This window comes from Rhodnius prolixus, unplaced genomic scaffold, assembly GCF_049639745.1.
Source record: "Rhodnius prolixus isolate KJV_2025 unplaced genomic scaffold, Rpr scaffold_28, whole genome shotgun sequence".
NCBI classification, from domain to species: domain Eukaryota; kingdom Metazoa; phylum Arthropoda; class Insecta; order Hemiptera; family Reduviidae; genus Rhodnius; species Rhodnius prolixus.
In genome coordinates, this window is record NW_027411618.1 from 753,720 (window position 1) to 773,454 (window position 19,735).

The following is a 19,735-nucleotide window of genomic DNA, read 5'->3' on the forward strand; positions in this document are numbered from 1 at the left end:
CATGCTCCTACCCTTTCCATCTTTAAATCCCTTCTGTTTAATCATCTCCTTCATCTACTCAGCTTCCTCCGAAATAATAATTGAATTTCATTTATTTCCTTAATTTTAATTCCTATTTTTTGTAAATACTTACTTATTTTTTTGTACATAAATATCTAAAATACAGGCCTCCAAACTGTACATGTTTTTATTCTTAGGCGACAATAGTCCCAGGATAACAGATTTATTTTCTTTCTATCTTTCACTTAGGGGTAGGAATTAGCTATGTGGTTAGCGTATTGGATTCCCACGCGGAGATCCCAGGTTCGAATCCAGCTACTGGCACTTTAGATTTTCACTTTCTAGGAGCTTCTTACAGCTCCACTGTTCGGAGGCCAGCAATAAGCCGAAAAAAAAAGCTACGGGCGCCAATAACCTCAGCTGTTGATGCGCCTTAAATCTTATTAAAAAAAAAAAATAGTCTGGCGTGTACACTTAAAAAAACATTTCAGAAACTGAGAATAAGATATTCTTCTCTACTCATCCAACCGAGGCAAAACGACTACATATCCTTCAACTGAAACTAGACTACCCAATTACGTGTCTTTTGTCTTGAAACAGTAACAAAAAAATGCCCGTTCTCCCTCCAACATATTCGCTCTAGAAAAGAGTGTGTACATTTCCAAAACGATCCATGTCTATTGCAAGACTATATCATAGTCAAAAAGCCCCTTCTCAATGACTAGCCGTTTCAAAACGGTTCTTTTTTCACCAACCAAACTGATTCCAAAGTATTCTGCCCAAATTAAATGCTTCCTTTTTTCGTCAATATAACTGCAATTGAACTGGAACTCCTTAAAAATATTTCTGAGATATTAAATAAGTTTTATAACTAGAGGAAATCTTAAAATAAATTGTCAAAAATACTGAATAATACAGTTTTTTTTAAATTTCCGAAAAATTAGGTAACAAGATTCATTTTTGAATCTCAATTAGTTTCGACCAACAATAATAAAATATACAAATAATTAAAAGTAATTAAAACTGGGTGGTACGACAGTTGTATCAAAAAATTTAAATTGTATTGTACTAAAAAAAAAAAAACATAACAAAATTAATCGTCAAAAAACAGCCTGAATGTATTGTTGGAAAAAACCCCCAACTTAGACATTATTTCCCACTTATTCTGTACCAAATAAAATTTTCAGTGAAATGCACGTAGAATAATCAACAGAAGTAATTTGGAGTAAATCGTGGAATACTGAGAATAGACTTTAGAAAAACTGTACCCAAAAAAAACTGTTTCCCGCAAGTTTTGTACTCGAAGGTTTGCTTTTACACAAAAGTACAGGCAGCAACCAAGACTTCTCTTAGACTAGAATATAACTATAAAAAATGTAAGCATTTTAAAAAAAGTAATAATTAAATAATATTTAAAGAAATTCGGCAGCTTATTCTTTCAAAAAAGGATAAATACGCTTTTTTTTTAAAAAAAAATTACCAACGCTATTTTTGCTCTTACCGGGATCTGAGTGGTCCAGCTGCTGTGATGCAGACACCTGCGATAAAGGTCCTGGTGTGCCGCCAGACCCCGGCGATCGGACGTCCTCGTTACCATGTCCAGGGTATGATAAAGATGAAGAAGGTGGTCTCTGGAACAGAATAAGTAAATAAATTATAATCAAACATTCTTTGAATTTTCAAAAATCGGAGTAAAAATACAAAAAAAAAAATTAACGATATTCGTGTAAATAATTTTTCAGGCGTTTTATGGTATTAGATCAGGGGTCGGCAACCTATTTTAAGTAGAGAGCCATTTCTCCTTAAATAATTTTAATAATTCTTACCAAGAGCCGCAAGGGTGATAGAGTGTAAACAACTCTGAAGATCATTTGTAATCACTAAGGAACGGATTTTTATGCATTTAAAAATGCCAAATATTTAATTAAAATATGCATTTATTTTCGTCAATTATGTGGAAAATATGTGATTTTCTTAAAATATTTTCTGGAATATTTAAGTAAAATGGACATTTTTTTTTATGAAAATGGAATTTTTTGGGGGGGGGGCAAGTTATAATTATTTATACAAGAAAAGAACATTTTTACAATTTATAATAATTTATTAGGAACAAAATAATTTGTTTTTACAAGTTATAATGATTTATACAACAAAGAACATTTTTACTATTTATAAAAAGATGTGTTAAATTTTCAATTTTGAAAACTTCACTCTTCGAAATTGTTTGCAACCACATGAAATTTCAAATGTTGGAACGTAAAGTGACGATAAGATGGACTTGTAACGACTAAAAGATCATTCAACATCTACAGATGTTATAGGTGCCTTGCTGAAAGAAGTTATCTCGTTGGTTGTAAAGGGTACACGATGTTCTGAGGTGACTTCTGTTCCACTGATAATATCAGAAATCTGGCAGATGGTCTCCCACCCTTTGTTCTTGCTCAGTACTTCTACCAGTTTTGATCTTATTTTTTTAAAAATACCTTTAATAAATGGAGTTTTCATTCGTTTCAATAAAATTAAAATATACATTATATTTTGGGCAGGCTGAAGAGCCACACAATTGGGATAAAAGAGCCGCATGCGGCTCGCGAGCCACGGGTTGCCGACCCCTGTATTAGATGGTTATTTTCAAATGTTAATGGTTATAACCAAAAGGTATCGATTGCAGTCTTTTCAATGTCTTTTTAAAATTTTCAGGGTAGGACAGTGGTATAAGGGTTGATCGTCAAAAAGTGCACGAAAAAGCTGTAACTTTGAAAAAACACTCAACTTTGACAATTTTTTTTTCTCTTTTTCTGTAAAAGATAAAATTCCAAAATTATCTTTATATTGTAGGAAAAACCTTAGTTTATAACTACAATTGTTTTCGTAATAACATAGTTTAATTAGTTTCCGAGAAAGACGATGCCAAAAATGAGCAAAAATGGCATTTTTAAAAATTGTTCTTGTTGTTGTTACCATTTTTGTAAACTGCGTAGCGCCTAAACGCACCAACCGATTTTCATGAATGAGGTGTCATTCGATTCGGAATTTTATGCAGATGTGCCTTTTGGGGGTGCATCGAATGGGAGAAGTGTTAGCCCCATGTAAGGTCCCCTCCAAAATTATTATTACTAATAACTCTGTAAATCTTACGACTGATTTTGTTAAAATTTGGCTTTATTTAAAGGAATAAGACGTTTCGGAACTCACAGAATCAATTCTCAGCTTCATATTAATTCTGACGTTAAGTTGTAACATAATTAGCATTAAATAAGTTTTATTATTATTATTATTACTATTAAGGCACGTCAACATCTAAGGTTATTGGCGCCCATAGCTTTTTTTAAGTGCACTGCCGGCCTCCGGACAGTGTGCTCTCGTTACAGACAACCGAACAGTGAGCTGTAAGAAGCTTCTGGAAAGAAAAAAATCTAAGGGGTCAGCAGCTGGATTTGAACCCGGGTCTTCCGCGTGGGAATCCAATACTTTAACCGCACAGCTAATCCGTTCCCTATTGAATAAGGTTTTATTTTTTCATTTATTAATCTGTTGTGAACACTCCAATGACTTTTTCTTACTTCTTATTTTCGAAATTCTACCTCTTATAGTTGGTAAACAAACTCCGAATATTCGAATAAGTTTAATAAAATAAATTTTCATAAAAACGTTATTAATTTAAAGGTTATGTTTTCGAGAAATTTTCTATTTTGGGATTAGAGAAAGTAAACAAGATTTGGTGATATTATTCTCTCTAAGGAAGGGATTAGCTAAGTGGTTAGCGTACTTGATTCCTGCGTGGAAATCCGTGGTTCGCGAATCCTTTCTCACTTCTTTCATAAAAGAATTTTGACCAAATATGTTTTGTTTTTTTTAAACCATTTAAAGTTTCACACCAGTCTTACAAATTGAAAGTTGATTTATAAGACTATATGTGGGGAACCATTGATTATTCTTAAATTATATGTAATTTATACTAAGGTGATCATATGTTTTAGATAGGGTCCTATTGTTAATAAAGTTGGCTATACATTGTGTTATTACAGCACACACACTCACACATAGAAATATGGGACGTACGCCATAGTTTTGCGTAAACACTAGTTTATAGAGGCGTAACTCTATTATAGTTATAGACTTCTGCTAGGTAAAGTACTGGCCCTATAATTTAGCTAGTTACGTACTTAGCACAGTATAACTTACAAGCCAAGTGAACTTAGTGCCGTGTACGTGTACGTGTGTGTAAGGTGACACCCCACTATCCCTCTTGTCCTTTAATTTGGGGGCAGATTTCTATCCCACACCAAACCTCCTCAGTATTACTGCTAACAGAAAACTACCTAATACGTCTTTACATGTCACAGCTTTATCTAGCATGATTTATAGCGGTTGGGTCTAGTAGCTCCAAGTTTTGTCTAGCCTAGAGATTAGATAGCATTGCCATATATTATCAGGAGACATTATTAAGAAGAAGCGTGTGACTTTTTAATAATTTTTCAAAATTCAAAGTGTTTTGGTAAAATTAAAAAATTAATTGTTTACACTCATGGGTTTTCTCTTAACGCAGTATGTATCAATTACATTTTGTGAACACCTATACGGGGTGTCCCAAGCTATATGGATAACGACTTTTAATCTCCGAAACTAAGATAGCTAGAAAAAAAACTAAAAAATACGTGTCTCCTTAGTTTTTTGTTAGAAATCCAAATTTAATTTGTAAATTTTGTTCGGTGCTTCCAGAAGCGAGATACAGGCACCAACTTCATTTTTTCAAATGGGGAGGTGTGGTTTTTATTTCAGAAATAGATTCCTCTATTTTTTTTAAGACAAATTTACTTGAACGGTTTTTTTTCTGTGAGCAAAAATATTTGCATCAAATTGCCTATCAAGATATCTCTTTACATGCCTGATGGTGTTATATCGACACGGGGGCCACCTCGTTCACCGGATTTGACGGACTATTTCCTTTGGGTATCCCTGAAAAACAAGGCGATTATTCATAACTTTTTTCTTTCTTTTCTTATTTCTGCTTACCTAAAAGCATTTCTAAATCTAGGTGCATCAGAATCAAGCCGGGATTGCATCTGTAGATGAACTAAAGCAGAGAATAATAGATGCCTGTAACTCGGTTAAAGCCGAATCTATTTCTTTGGCAGTAAGGGACAATTGGCAGGAAAGAGCATGTCTGTGCATCTCTAATGGTGGAGGCCAGTTCGAACATGATCTATAATATTAATGAGGAGTAAAATTTATAATAAAATAGTACTTTTCTTCTTATTCAATCCAAAAAAAACCGTTATAATATTATCATTTTGAAATTTCTTATAAGAATCATGTTTTCATTCATAACTTGTAAAATATCGCTCACAGAAAAATAGTGTTCAAGTAAATTTTTCTTACTAAAAATAGAGGAATCTATTTCTGAAATAAAAACCGCACCTCCCCATTTGAAAAAATGAAGTTGGTGCCCGTAACTCGCTTCTGGAGGCACCGAAAAAAATTTACAAATTAAATTTGGATTTCTAACAAAAAACTAAGGGAACACGTATTTTTTAGTTTTTTTTCTAGCTATCTTAGTTTCCGAGAAAAAGTCGTTATCCATATAGCTTGGTTGATTTTTAACGCTATTGCAAGTTTACTACAATAATAGATTGAAAAACGCTGGTCAAGAAACTGATAGAATACTTGATAGAAACCGTTTTTTAAATTCTTATCTTCAAATTTCTGAATTTAGTAACAATTTTAAATGAATTTAATGAAAGGGCAAGTTTAAAAAAAAGCGCAATTATACCGCCCTTAAACGAATTTACCCGTTAAACTGTTTCAAATAAACGTTATGAGACTATTTACGAGGGTCGTTTGAAAAGTCCGTGCAAAAATAAAAACTACTTAATTTTTTGGGGTAAACCTTTTTTATTTTTCAACATAGTCTCCTTTTAGGCTTATACACTTCGTCCAACGCTGCTCTAGTTTGTTGATCCCTTCCGAATAATAGGATTTGTCCAAGTCTGAAAAATAGCCATTCGTTTCTGCAATCACCTCCTCGTTTGAATAAAATCTTTTTCTCGCCAGCCTTTTCTTCATATTGGGGAACAAATAGTAGTCCGAGGGAGCCAAGTCTGGAGAATAGGGGGGATGTGAAACGAGTTGGAACCCTATTTCCATTAATTTTGCGACCACAATTGCTGAGGTGTGAGCTGGTGCGTTGTCGTGATGGAAAAGGACTTTTTTGTGGGCCAATCGTGGGCGTTTTTCTTGCAGCTCGATTTTCAAACGGTCCAATAACGATGAATAATATGCACCTGTAATAGTTTTACCCTTTTCCAGATAGTCGATGAGGATTATTCCTTGCGAATCCCAAAAGACAGTCGCCATAATCTTTCCGGCCGAAGGAACGGTCTTCGCCTTTTTTGGCGCAGATTCCCCCTTGGTAACCCATTGTTTAGATTGTTCTTTGGTCTCAGGAGTGTAGTGATGTATCCATGTTTCATCCATAGTGACGAAACGACGCTTAAAGTCCTGCGGATTCTTCTGCAACAGCTGCAAACCGTCCTTGCAACACTTCGCACGATTTCGTTTTTGGTCAAGCGTGAGCAATCGCTGCACCCATCTTGCGGATAGCTTTGTCATGTCCAAATGTTGATACAAAATATTATGTACCCGTTCATTCGAGATGCCCACAGCACTAGCAATCTCACGCACCTTCACTCTTCTGTCATCCATCACCATATCATGGATTTTATCAATGATTTCTGGAGTAGTAACCTCAACAGGGCGTCCAGAACGTTCAGCGTCACTTGTGCCCATATGGCCACTCCGAAAATTTTGAAACCACTTATAAACTGTTCTAATCGAAGGTGCAGAGTCACCATAATGTTTATCAAGCTTCTCTTTAGTCTCCTGAGGCGTTTTGCCTTTCATAAAGTAGTGTTTAATCAACACACGAAATTCTTTTTCGTCCATTTTTTGAAAATCACTCGACTTCCTCGATTCAAACGAATGCCAAACACAAAGAAATAGACCGATCTGGCTGAAACTTGGTGTGTGTTCTTCCAAGAGATGCTACTAACTAAACATAACCTCGATACGCGCCAGTAGTGCTATCTCTCTGACTTTGCACGGACTTTTCAAACGACCCTCGTATAAGCCATAATTTATTGGGATTAATTTATGGTTAAAATTAGTTATTTCTTATAGAAGAGACTTCAAAACGGAAACACCGGTTAAAACTAAAAGTGAAAAATGTGCTCATTTGCAATAAATACTACCTCTTTCAACTGACAAGAATAAATAATCTTTCAAACAAATAAAAACGTCTTTAATAATCAACTCAAAAAAAAATATTGGGACTTCCGGTGGTTTGATTCTAATCAAAAGCCCATTGTCAGGGCTCCTTTAGAGGCACCTGGCGCCAACGACCTCAGATGCGCCTAAAATTATTAATAATAAAAAAAAAATTTAAAAATGGAAAAAAACGAACAAACTGACCAGACTGAATATCAAATTTAACCATTTTACGATTTCCATTTTCTCTCGCCCCTCTTAACCCTTGAGCTGTCGCCTTATGTGAAGTGCTATAATCCGTCACCTCGGGTGATATTGACCCAGCATTAAAAACTATTAAATAAAAAGGAAAAACTAACTAATATCATGTTATAGGGATTAGAAATCGAAGACAAAACATTTATTCATACTTTAATAAAACAGAAATACAAATCTAAAAAAAAAATCAGGAACATAAAGTTGTAATTTCTAAATGAGGTGCTGCTTAGCATGTAATGAAAAACAGAGAAAATATTTACAGTTTACAATTAAAATTAAAACAGTTAATTAATTACAATTATTACTACAGTTAGTGCAAATAGTGACTGAGTGTATCTTACATATGTAATTTTTACAGTTACTGCAAAAAGTAGGATATTTATTGTCCCTTGTTCTAGGGCATATGTGGCATCTTCTTCGATTTTTTGGGTTAGAATGTCTTCTTCATTTGTTCATCAATTGGAAGAATTGTTGCGCCTTCTTCTTGCAGATACATATTGATCCTCACCTTCAGATTCCGTGGGATCACGGTGCTCAGCGACCTTCTAATAATGACGTTTCGCAATAATTGATGCCCCAAACTTTTGAGGAAGGTGCATCGGTCCATTTTGAAAATTTATATCTTTTACGTTGAGCAATATTTTTATATGTGATGTACGCATTAATGGCTGACACATTAAGTAAGTGGTAAAAAATGGCCATGGGCCATCTATTTGTTTTTCTTCCTACAGAATAATTTGCAAAAAGTTGGTCATCAGTGTGTACCCCTCCTTTAGTAGCATTGTAATTGTTCCCTGTTCCGCTGTCAATGGATTTATCGCTATGCATTGTCGATAACAAAATTACTGCTCTTGATTTTTTTGGGTACATAAGACACCATAGAAATTTTCTTTGTGAACCCAAAAAAGGTAGCTGTTCGCTTCCCTTGACTTGTGTGGCAGAAATGCAGTGGGGATTTCTGGCTTATTTTTCCTAAGAGTCCCAACAAAGGTTAAGAAATGAACTAAGACTAAGAAATGAACACACTGTCAGCTCGGTTCAAAACACTAAGAAATGAACCACACAAACTGTCACCTCGGGTCAAAATGGCTGGTTCGCGCCCATACTGCTGGCAGCGGGAAAAAATCCTGTGCCATCTCAATCAAAATACGTCAAAAAGAGATAAATAAAAATTTCGCGAGCCCAACCCTTATAGATATTAAAATAGAAGACTTGAAAGTATGAGCTGGGTCAATATGACCCGACGTGACGGCTGAAGGGTTAAGAGGGTAGGACAGCAATCATGCAGGTTTCCATCTTGAGATCTACCGATCACAGGACAAGTATTTTGGCAAACTTGTCTGTGTGAATATTATTTCAGCGTCAAAGACAAAAATAAAAAAACTCATTTGACTATTCGTGACTACTATTATCAAAGACTACAAGACTTCAAATATCCTCGAGGAAGAAATCTGTACGGAACATATTCCTCCTCTACAAAGTGGTCACCAGGCCTTTGTTACTCTACGCCTGGAGCCCTGATCTGTTGTACAAACATCAAGAAACTCCAGGACAATACAGTACCAATTTCTCAGACTAGCGAAAGACTCTGTTCGACGTAGCTCTAAAATCAACTCATTCCATGAGATTGTTTCCATAATCCCCCTGTACAAATCCTTTATCCGAAACCGACCACTCTGAAACTCTTTGCCACTCTGCCGCGACATAGCCCACCTACGATCTTTTCCATTCCGTACAGACGCAAAAGAATTAAACATATCCTTCTAAAAACTTTCTCGTCTAACTGCAGGTTTTTCTATCCTTTTTATCCTGAATATTTTATCCTTAAACCATCTTAAGTGATTCAATAACTTAGTATATAAAGAATTGCCTAGAATTTTCATTTAAAATTAGGCTTAACTTATGTTAGGCCTATTATTTTTTGGTTTTTAAATTTTTTTTAGGGCACAATGATTTAAGTGTGGTTCTAAAGAAGCTGTGTAGGCACAAGAATAATTGCTTATTTTTGCAATAAAAACCAACTATATCTTATTGCTATCTTTTAAAAGAAGAAGACAAATCATCGGGCAAAAAAAAAAATCCTTCTAAAGAATTAAGATTAGCGAAAACAACTCCTGCAAAACGGAATAGGCTTTAGAAGCAAATAGGTTAAGATAATCAATCTATAATAACCTTGAAACGACGAGAGGACAATGGAATAGGATCGAAGGAAATTGAAAAGCTGGGTCGACTAGAATTTAAAGCGATCGATGGAGTGAATAAAGATAGTGCACATATCATCCTTGGTTTAAGCAAATGGAAGCCAGCCGCACAAGACAGGGAAACCAGGTTTAAACCAAGGAATGGCAAGAAACTAGATGGAGGTACCTGTAAGGAATTAAAAATATAAAGGTTGGAGCACAAAATAGAGGTAACTGGTGGAATTCAGGAAGCCGATGGTAACTAAAAGGCTGTACCATCCAATAATATTTAAGTAAAATTTTTGTTTAAGCAAATTGTAAGTGTTCATTTTGGAATTAACATACCTCAAATTGTATATTTTCAGTTACAAAAGAAAGTGGTAATTTCTAAATGACTGCAATACTTCTTATTAGACGTAAGTAAGAGTAATAAATGGAATTTATTAATTTTTGTTTGAAGGTGAAAGACGCTCGTATTGTAAAGAGTTTAGTAGCCTAAGAATAAATACCTCGGTGTGGCCTTAATTTGCATTTAGATTGTGGCAGGCAGTCTCTATTACATACCTGTTCACCAAGTCCGTCGGCTTATTTTAATTTTTTTTAAATATTAATTACATTTTAAATTCTATTTTTAAACATTCAAAAATAGTTAAAAAGAGTTTCAAAACGTTAATGGACAATGAGTTATAAGTTTTAGCGATTTGAGGTGTTAAAAAAATAGTACATTACAGAAAGTCATAGTGTAATTACAATGCATTCTACCTGTAGTTCCTTACAACAAGAAGTTTTGGGGCTTTAATAAAAGAAAATGAACGACTTTTCAACGTATTGGAAAGAAAAGTCTGAAGAAAAACTTAAACTGAAGATAAGAAAAAAAATGAAGAACTAAAAAGGGCTATGTGACCACCCTAATCTGGTAGCCTGTGTAAAATTAGGTCGTCTGAGATGACCACAACATTTAGTGGGTTAGAACCTAAAGAAAATACACCGAAAAATATCTGGTTGAACCCTTACAGAACTTTCACTTAAGATTCTAACTCATTAATAATTTTCAAACTAAGAAATTGATGTTGGCCGGGCGGGTTAGAGGCGAGACTCGCAAAGCATGTATTGTGTGGTACTGGGTTCGATTTCCGGTCTCTTGGCCTTGGATTTTATTTAATGGTTAACACGAGAACTTTATAGTAAAGTATGTTTACTATCCGTTTCCGTTCACAACACCTAATTTGGTAGTTGGATGTAAAGTTTGTCTGAAAAATAGCCATTACTTTACTTTACTTCAAGTAGGAGCCGTTTTAAAGACTATTCTAAATTTTTGGGGAATCTACTCATTAAATAATGCTTTGCAGTCAGTTTCTTCAAATTTGGAAATTAAGTTCCATATTTAGATCTCATTATTATCATTATACAGGTGATAAGATGGTTAAATTTACAAAAATGGCACTTCATAGTAAAACTTCTACGCTAGAACTGCTCTTAATCAAATTTCCTTGAAAAAAATATTTCAAATGAATGTTATAGGCCTACATCTACACAATTGGTGAGCGCCACGGTAACCGAGCGGTTAGTGGCGATACCTGTAAAGCTAATATGTATTTATGGTACTGGGTTCGATTCCCGGTCTTAGGCCTTGGATTTTATTTAATGGTTAATAATTTACAGTAAAGTATGTTAGCTAGTCGCCTCCGTCCACGACAACTCTGGTAGCTGAACGTTAAAGCCTGCCTAAAAAAATAGGCAATTACTACACAATTGGAACACACGGTATAAAGGAAAAATTGTTGCAACCGTTTTTTATGAAAAACTTAAAAAAAAAAAATTTAGATTTGAACCGTTCACTGCACAAATCGATTAACTCCACTTTTTGAAATATCTTAAATTTAAGTGTCAAAACACTTGGTTCAATCATAGCTTTTAATATTTATAATAAATTTCCCCAAATAATAAAAATTAACACCATTAAATGGCAAAAAAAAAAATTTTGTCCATTGAATAATAAATAATTTATTTCAGAAGCCATTTTGATTGATTCGGTGCTCTAATGTAAATCGTTGCAGTAATTCAACTCAATTCTGTATTGTTTCATCACATTTCTCGGATACAATGCTTTTTCGTCCTCTAACTAGTAGGATAAGAGTTCGTACATAAAACTTTGAAGAGAAATATCGTAGGAGTGTTCATGTTCACAGATTTAGTTATATTTAGGAATGGGAGTTGTATGGGATTTACAAGTTAGTAGGAGATTGCGTGCTTACATGGTACTGTTATATTATTTGGGTCACAACTGTGTATTGACCCATGGGTTTTGGCTTTGTAGGGAAAGGGTGCTCTCTAGCTAGCTGGGTGGGAAATGCCAAGTCCTTTGTTCTGGGCCCGCCTTTTTTACACCCCAAACCCCCCCCCCTCACCACTGGCCTGCTGAATTACTGCGTCTGCAAATATTACAAGGGCAGAAAATTGTCGAACGCCACGTGCCAAGTGCTCCCAGTTCGTGCAGTTGCACACAGGATATGTTTGGAGGGAGGGAATACACTAAGGGTTTGTATCGGCTCTAACAAAACCAAACAAACAGCTTTGGTTTCTCCAAATAGACAATGTACGTCGGCGGTGAACCTCACCCACGTTATGTTCGCCCGGCCAACCTTCATGCTATTGGAACAATGGTTTTAGACAATTTCTGGCGTCTTTAAAAACCTTCAGGATTATTCAAAAATCCAATTCTCATTCCGCACTAAAAAAAAAAGAAAATCTCTTGTTTATACAAATTTAAAATTGATTCCAAAATTAAATATTCAAAAATCATATTATTCAAAACATATATTCTGAAAGTCTGATAATAGGAAGGTAACCTCATTCCTTCCCAGTAAAAACGACATTTCTAGACAACAACAAAACATGTTTTATCTCTTGTACAATTGTAAAATATTAAGTTTTTACTTATCAAGTGGAGGTTTTGCTCACACGAGCGTAGCGAGTCAGTAACTAGACGAGGGAATTCTGCAATCATTTCAATAAATTAGGAGTTAAACTCCTATTGTAGTAGTTGAAAAAGTTAACCACAGAAGATGAGGTAGGTTACTGAATTTAGAATATTGCATTAATTCCACTAATAGAAGTGTAAATAAATAAATAAAAAAAATAATAATGCCGCTAAGTTAAACTTAAAATAATCTTTTATTTTGATGTTTACTGTACTTCTGTTAGACGCCACGGTAGCCGAGCGGTTAGAAGCGTGGCCCGCTAAGCTAAGAAGTATTGTGATACTCGGGTTCGATTCCCGGACTCCTAGGCCTTAGATTTTTATTTAATGCTTAATATGAGAAATTTACAGTACAGTATATTAGCTAGTCGCCTGCGTCCATGACACCTAATTTAGTAAGTTGGGACGTAAAGCCTGCCTGCAAAAAAAATAGGCATTACTTTATTGTACATACTTCTGTTTTCATAACTAGCAGGTGCAGGATATTGATGTAGATTAGTTACTACTAAACAGTTAATGTTAATATGTAAGTAACTTATCTAATAGTTTTCTGTAATTCATTTAATTTTAGCCGGAGTATTTTTAGACAAATTAATTACAAAATATTTAGAGTAAAATTAGTCTTAAAACATGATCTTGATGATAGACCAGTATGTAAGAAAATGTATCTCTTAGGTAACCTAACAAGAGGTGCCTAAAATTGCATACAATATTTCAAAGGTATTAATAACTTAGGATTTAATATATTATTAGGTAATACAAAATTCAAAAATATTTTTAAAATTATTATTAAAATTATAATGAAAACTTCCTAATTAAGCACATATAGTAATAATGCATTAAACAGTGAATTTTAAAAAATAAAGTACTTCTTTCGCTAAATTTTATTATTATAATAACCAGCTAAAACCAGCAGTGCACTAATCAAAAATGCTTAGGGTGCCTTAAATAAAATAATAATAATAACTTTAGTAATTGTGAATTTGTATTAGCTTTTAGTGAATTTGTATTAGCTTTTAGTGAATTTGTATTAGCTTTTAGTGAATTTGTATTAGCTTTTAGTGAATTTGTATTAGCTTTTAGTGAATTTGTATTAGCTTTTAGTGAATTTGTATTAGCTTTTAGTGAATTTGTATTAGCTTTTAGTGAAAATATTTGTATTAAGGAATCAATTTAGCGAGGAATCGGTCCAGAACAAAAAAAAACAACTCCGTCTTTTTAGCCAACGTTTCGGCAAATTTATTGTCCTTCTTCAGGGCCTGGATATTATAAATAAAACAAATGTAAACAATTTCATAATATTGAGACACGGTACTACAAATGCAACATATTAATACATCATTTCTTATACTTTTAAATAAGTTTCTAAATTGTTGTATTCGTTTTATTTATAATAAACAGGCCCTGAAGAAGGACAATAAATTTGCCGAAACGTTGGCAAAAAGACGGAGTTGTTTTTTTTTTTGTTCTGGACCGATTCCTCGCTAAATTGAATCTTTAATATAATTTAGTAATTGTATGAAAATAAAATATTGAATTTTTAAAAACCAAAATGTTATGAAATTTTTCCAGTTTTAATAAATTTCTGGATTTCATAAATGTAATTGCTATATCTGCTACTAAACATTAATTTAGTTCGCCTATTTATTATTTTTTTACATTAATAAAATATTTAATATCTACATTTGCAAATAAAAGCCTTTAAAATTACTGGGTACTGGTCGCAAATGATTATTTCATAGAAAAAAATAAAAGGTTAAAAGAAAAAATATCTCTAATAAATGTACGAGGGTCGTTTGAAAAGTCCGTGCAAAGTCAGAGAGATAGCACTACTGGCGCGTATCGAGGTTATGTTTAGTTAGTAGCATCTCTTGGAAGAACACACACCAAGTTTCAGCTAGATCGGTCTATTTCTTTGTGTTTGGCATTCGTTTGAATCGAGGAAGTCGAGTGATTTTCAAATAATGGACGAAAAAGAATTTCGTGTGTTGATTAAACACTACTTTATGAAAGGCAAAACGCCTCAGGATACTAAAGAGAAGCTTGATAAACATTATGGTGACTCTGCACCTTCGATTAGAACAGTTTATAAGTGGTTTCAAAATTTTCGGAGTGGCCATATGGGCACAAGTGACGCTGAACGTTCTGGACGCCCTGTTGAGGTTACTACTCCAGAAATCATTGATAAAATCCATGATATGGTGATGGATGACAGAAGAGTGAAGGTGCGTGAGATTGCTAGTGCTGTGGGCATCTCGAATGAACGGGTACATAATATTTTGCATCAACATTTGGACATGACAATGCTATCCGCAAGATGAGTGCCGCCATTGCTCACGCATGACCAAAAACGAAATCGTGTGAAGTGTTGCAAGGACGGTTTGCAGCTGTTCCAGAAGAATCCGCAGGACTTTAAGCGTCGTTTCGTCATTGTGGATGAAACATGGATACATCACTACACTCCTGAGACCAAAGAACAATCTAAACAATGGGTTACCATTGCGCCAAAAAAGGCGAAGACCGTTCCTTCGGCCGGATAGATTATGGCGACTGTCTTTTGGGATTCGCAAGGAATAATCCTGATCGACTATCTGGAAAAGGGTAAAACTATTACAGGTGCATATTATTCATAGTTATTGGACAGTTTGAAAACCGAGCTGCAAGAAAAACGCCCACGATTGGCCCACAAGAAAGTCCTTTTCCATCACGACAACGCACCAGCTCACACCTCAGCAGTTGTGGTCGCAAAATTAATGGAAATAGGGTTCAAACTCGTTTCACATCCCCCCTATTCTCCAGACTTGGCTCCCTCGGACTACTATTTGTTCCCCAATATGAAGAAATGGCTGGCGGGAAAAAGATTTTATTCAAACGAGAAGGTGATTGCAGAAACGAATGGCTATTTTTCAGACTTGGACAAATCCTATTATTCGGAAGGGATCAACAAACTAGAGCAGCGTTGGACGAAGTGTATAAGCCTAAAAGGAGACTATGTTGAAAAATAAAAAAGGTTTACCCCAAAAAATTAAGTAGTTTTTATTTTTGCACGGACTTTTCAAACGACCCTCGTATATGCGAATACAATAATCAAATGTTTAAAATTCTGGATAATTTGTGCAATATTGGAATAACGTAAGCTGCCAGTATTGTGTGATTTGCTTTATTAGTGAGAAAATATAATTCAAAACGCTACATTGTCAATTTAAAGACGGACATAGCTTTTTTTTTTTCACATATCTCAACAAATGCATTCTGTCAATCCTATGCAAATAATATGCATATCAATTTTATTTTTGACATTTTACATTTACGCCATGTGGTTTTTGTTTTTATTGAGTGTTTGTGAGAGCAAAAAAACAAAACAAAAAAAATATGCGTATGCATTATTTTAAGTCAAAATATCGTATGACAGGTCAAATAAAATTTTGCCCGACCCAAATAGCGTGTATATGCATAATTTCGGATAAATACGTTATGCAAATTCTTACAAATTAACTAAGTACTGTTAATTTGCTAAATTTAATTTTTTGTTTATAGGTACTTTGATTTACAAACGGAAATCTAATGTAAAAACTAACATGATTACAATTCTAATTTGCTAGATTTTTGACTAATATTGCATTTGCTTTACATCTAAACTTATTTACATATTCATTATGATCTAATTGTTACGAATCATTAAATTAATATATTATACTAATTATACTAATTCGTAACAATTATACTTTTACTATTATACATGCTAATTATAAATATTTACTTTCTAGTACTCTTCAATCTACATATATTGCTCAGATATTCCAGAACCTGGCTTCACGAAAACAAAGTGTCTCCATTCGTAGGTTCCAGAATGAAGAACTACGTCTATTAAAATTTAACAACCAGGGAATGTGCAGGAAACAAAAGGGCGAAGGAGTGCGCCATCTTGGCGTAATCCTTAATGCACCTGGTGACAAGCTTACACTCGACTGAAACTAGGTTATACGCATTAATTAACAAGAAACACTCCTGGCACTGTACTGGTCTACAAGACGGCTCCTTAGACATCTTTTAACATCTAGTCTGTCCAGTCTGGATTACAGCTAGCAACACACTTGACAAAAAGACCTGCAGACTGCACATCAACACAAAACTGCAACAAGCATACACTCGCCCGAAACAGTTATACCCAGTAATTAGCAGAAACACTCCTGGCACTGTACTGCTCTACAAGACGGCTCCTTAGACCTCTTTTAACATCTAGCCTGCCCAGTCTGGATTACAGTTAGCAACACAATGAAGAAAAGACCTGCAGACTGCACATCTACACAATACTGCAACAAGCATACACTCGCCTGAAACAGTTATACCCAGTAATTAGCAGTACAACGAATTGATTTACTGGGAACACCCAAATGTACAGAGAACTGGACATTCACACTCACATAACCAAAACTAACTAACAACTTCTTCTTCAACCCATCTCTTCATCAAACGGTCTCTTGATTACTCCTGTTAACCGAGAGTTTAATCTGTTGCTGAAAATTCAAATCTAAAAAAAGCCAGTTTTTGGGAATGGGATGGGGTAGGATTTTCCGGTAAGGTTAAATATTAGTGTAAGGTACAGTATAATGTTTGTAAAAATTAGCAAATAAATGTTTTGCACTTTGCAGGAAATGTTTGTGAACGTTCAAGATATTTTTTTCGGCACCCTGTTAGATCTGCGCATGTTCAAATTATTCCTAAAGGAAATCAAAATGGTACATTTTATTGTGGAGGCATGCACTCTGAGGTTGTAAATTGTCTGTGACTATTATCAAGCTAAAGTAAATATTTGTAAATTGTAGTAAGAGTAGATATTTCATAAAGAGCGGCACTATACGAAGAAGAATTCCCTCTTCCAACACCCTCCCAGCCACTGGCGACCGGATACGGGACCTGTACAAACACTGCAGATAGGGCACGGACATGTGGAAACACATGTAATCGATGTGTTTGTTACTAGATATTTACTTGGCGGTCCCTAATCACCTTTCTACGTAATACTGTGTCAAGCCAAAGACGCGATACGCAGCTCTGGTGGGACTGAAGTGTGTGTGGAGAAAAAGGACGATAATTCTGTCTCTATTTAATGTTACAATGTTTTCGTACGATAAGCAAATTATCTGTTAGCTCTCAGGTAGGAGCAATTGTCGGTTCCGGACCGCTGAAGGCGTAGATAGCAAAAAAGGGACGACAACGGAAACCCGCATACTGATAACGCTATACGAGTGGAATAGGGGTATATACCAGTTCAATACCCGCCTACGTACAACTGCCAATATCATACTTGGGTAATTCAAATATGGTGTGAACGCTCATCGTTTTCAACTACCGCAGTTCAGTCAATAAAACATTCTTTAATATTTAAATTCTTAAAAAAACAACAAAAAAGTGGCTTCAATATAAAAAATTTGAAATGATTCCTTTGAAAGAAACGTGATGTCGAAACCACCTATTGTTTTCAGAAAAAATTTCCACCTGAAGTAAGAGTAAGTAAAAGGGTAAAGTAATTGCCTATTTTTTCAGGCGGAGCTATACGTACGTCCAACTACCAACTAGGTGTCGTGGACGAAGGCGACTAGCAAACATACTTTACTGTAAAATTTCTTTTATTAACCATTAAATAAAATCCAAGGCCTAGAGACCCAGTACCACAAAACATCTTTACAGGTCCCACCTCCAACCGCTCGGCTACCGTGACGTCAACAAAATTTTTTAACAATATAAAACTCTAATGACTAGTAGCTGGACGCGAACCCAGTACCTTCGTGTTACTAGCCGAGTTCTCTAACCAATAAGCTACACTGTACTTCCAACTTAACCATTACTTTTTGACAGAATGAACCAAATTAAAGTGCCACATTACTGAATTGATTTTTCATTTTTTTTAATTTATTTTATTGGGGAAGGAATTTCATTTTTACTTTATACTTGACGGCTCGGCTACCGTGGCGCCTTCAAATTGGTAGCTCAACGCGAGATATTTTCAAATTAATTTTTTTTTGACATTATACTTGGCGAGTTATTAGGAAAAAATAAAATAAAGCAAGTTGTTTGTAAGTGGCATTGTTTAAAGTTTTTCACCATTCAGGAATCTGTTAGTTTTACTGAATTCTTAATATTATAGTTAAAGATTTTTTGAAAACAAATTAATACTTGCAATAAACAAAATAATAAATTTAATGAAAAATACGTGCGTGATGTTCGTCTCAAATTTCTGGAATGTTCGGTAGGACGAATAACAATGGCGCTCTCATAACCTACTTCCAATACAATAATTTTTTGTTTTTGTTTTGATTCGTAGAATATTCTTCTTCTGTTTTCTTTTTCTTTGTCAGAAATCTTTTGAGTGTCATTTTTCCAAATTTTTAATTGTCCGTAAACTGTAGAATAAGTTTTTTTGTTTTTGTTTTTTTATGGTTAAACACTCGTTGCCGACAACACTGTTCATCACCGGATAGTGAGCTGTAAGAAGCTTCTAGAAAGAGAAAAATCTAAGCGTCAACAGCTGGATTTGAACCCGGGTCCCCCGCGTGGGAATCCAATACGCTATTCTCATAGCTAATCCGTTCCCTAAGAGGGGAACAATGTTTTTTTAATTTTTACTTACGTATTAATATCATTTAAATTTAATTGTAGTAATGAGGCTACGTATTGAAATTGAATTCTTCTAAATAATGTACTCGACTCCCCTTCCAATAAAAGTGCATTTATATTAATGTTCGTTGGAGAAAATTACATCTAATTGTGTATGTACGCTAGATTTTTTTATTTTTAACAATTTTGGGCTAAAATTCATTTTAGGGGGTATTGATAACAGCGGTAAATGTAAATAAGTGTAATACTCTCATCAGATTGCTTTTGTCGCAGAAGCTGATAGCGGCAGAGTAAGATCTGAATGGTCAGTATATATATATAAATATATATATGCGCCACCAATAGACAGCCAGAGATCTGTTCCCGCTCATTGGTATAAGTGCCGCGTACAACCGCGCACATAATTGACAGATTCACCAGCCGCTTTTTGCCC

General features: G+C 34.7%; 1 protein-coding gene across 7 annotated transcripts in view; it reads right to left on the reverse strand.

Annotated features, from left to right (window-relative positions):
- Positions 1-19,735, reverse strand: part of hth (Meis homeobox homothorax) — a 290,170-nt gene that overhangs the window by 165,941 nt on the left and 104,494 nt on the right. For all 7 annotated transcript variants that reach the window (XR_012460421.1, XR_012460420.1, XM_074134764.1 and 4 more), the window contains exon 7: positions 1,502-1,631. Coding sequence is in view for 5 of the 7 variants with exons in the window: in XM_074134764.1 (XP_073990865.1) it covers positions 1,502-1,631 (130 nt within the window). In the remaining 2 variants the exon portion in view is untranslated. The remainder of the gene's footprint in view (positions 1-1,501; positions 1,632-19,735) is intronic.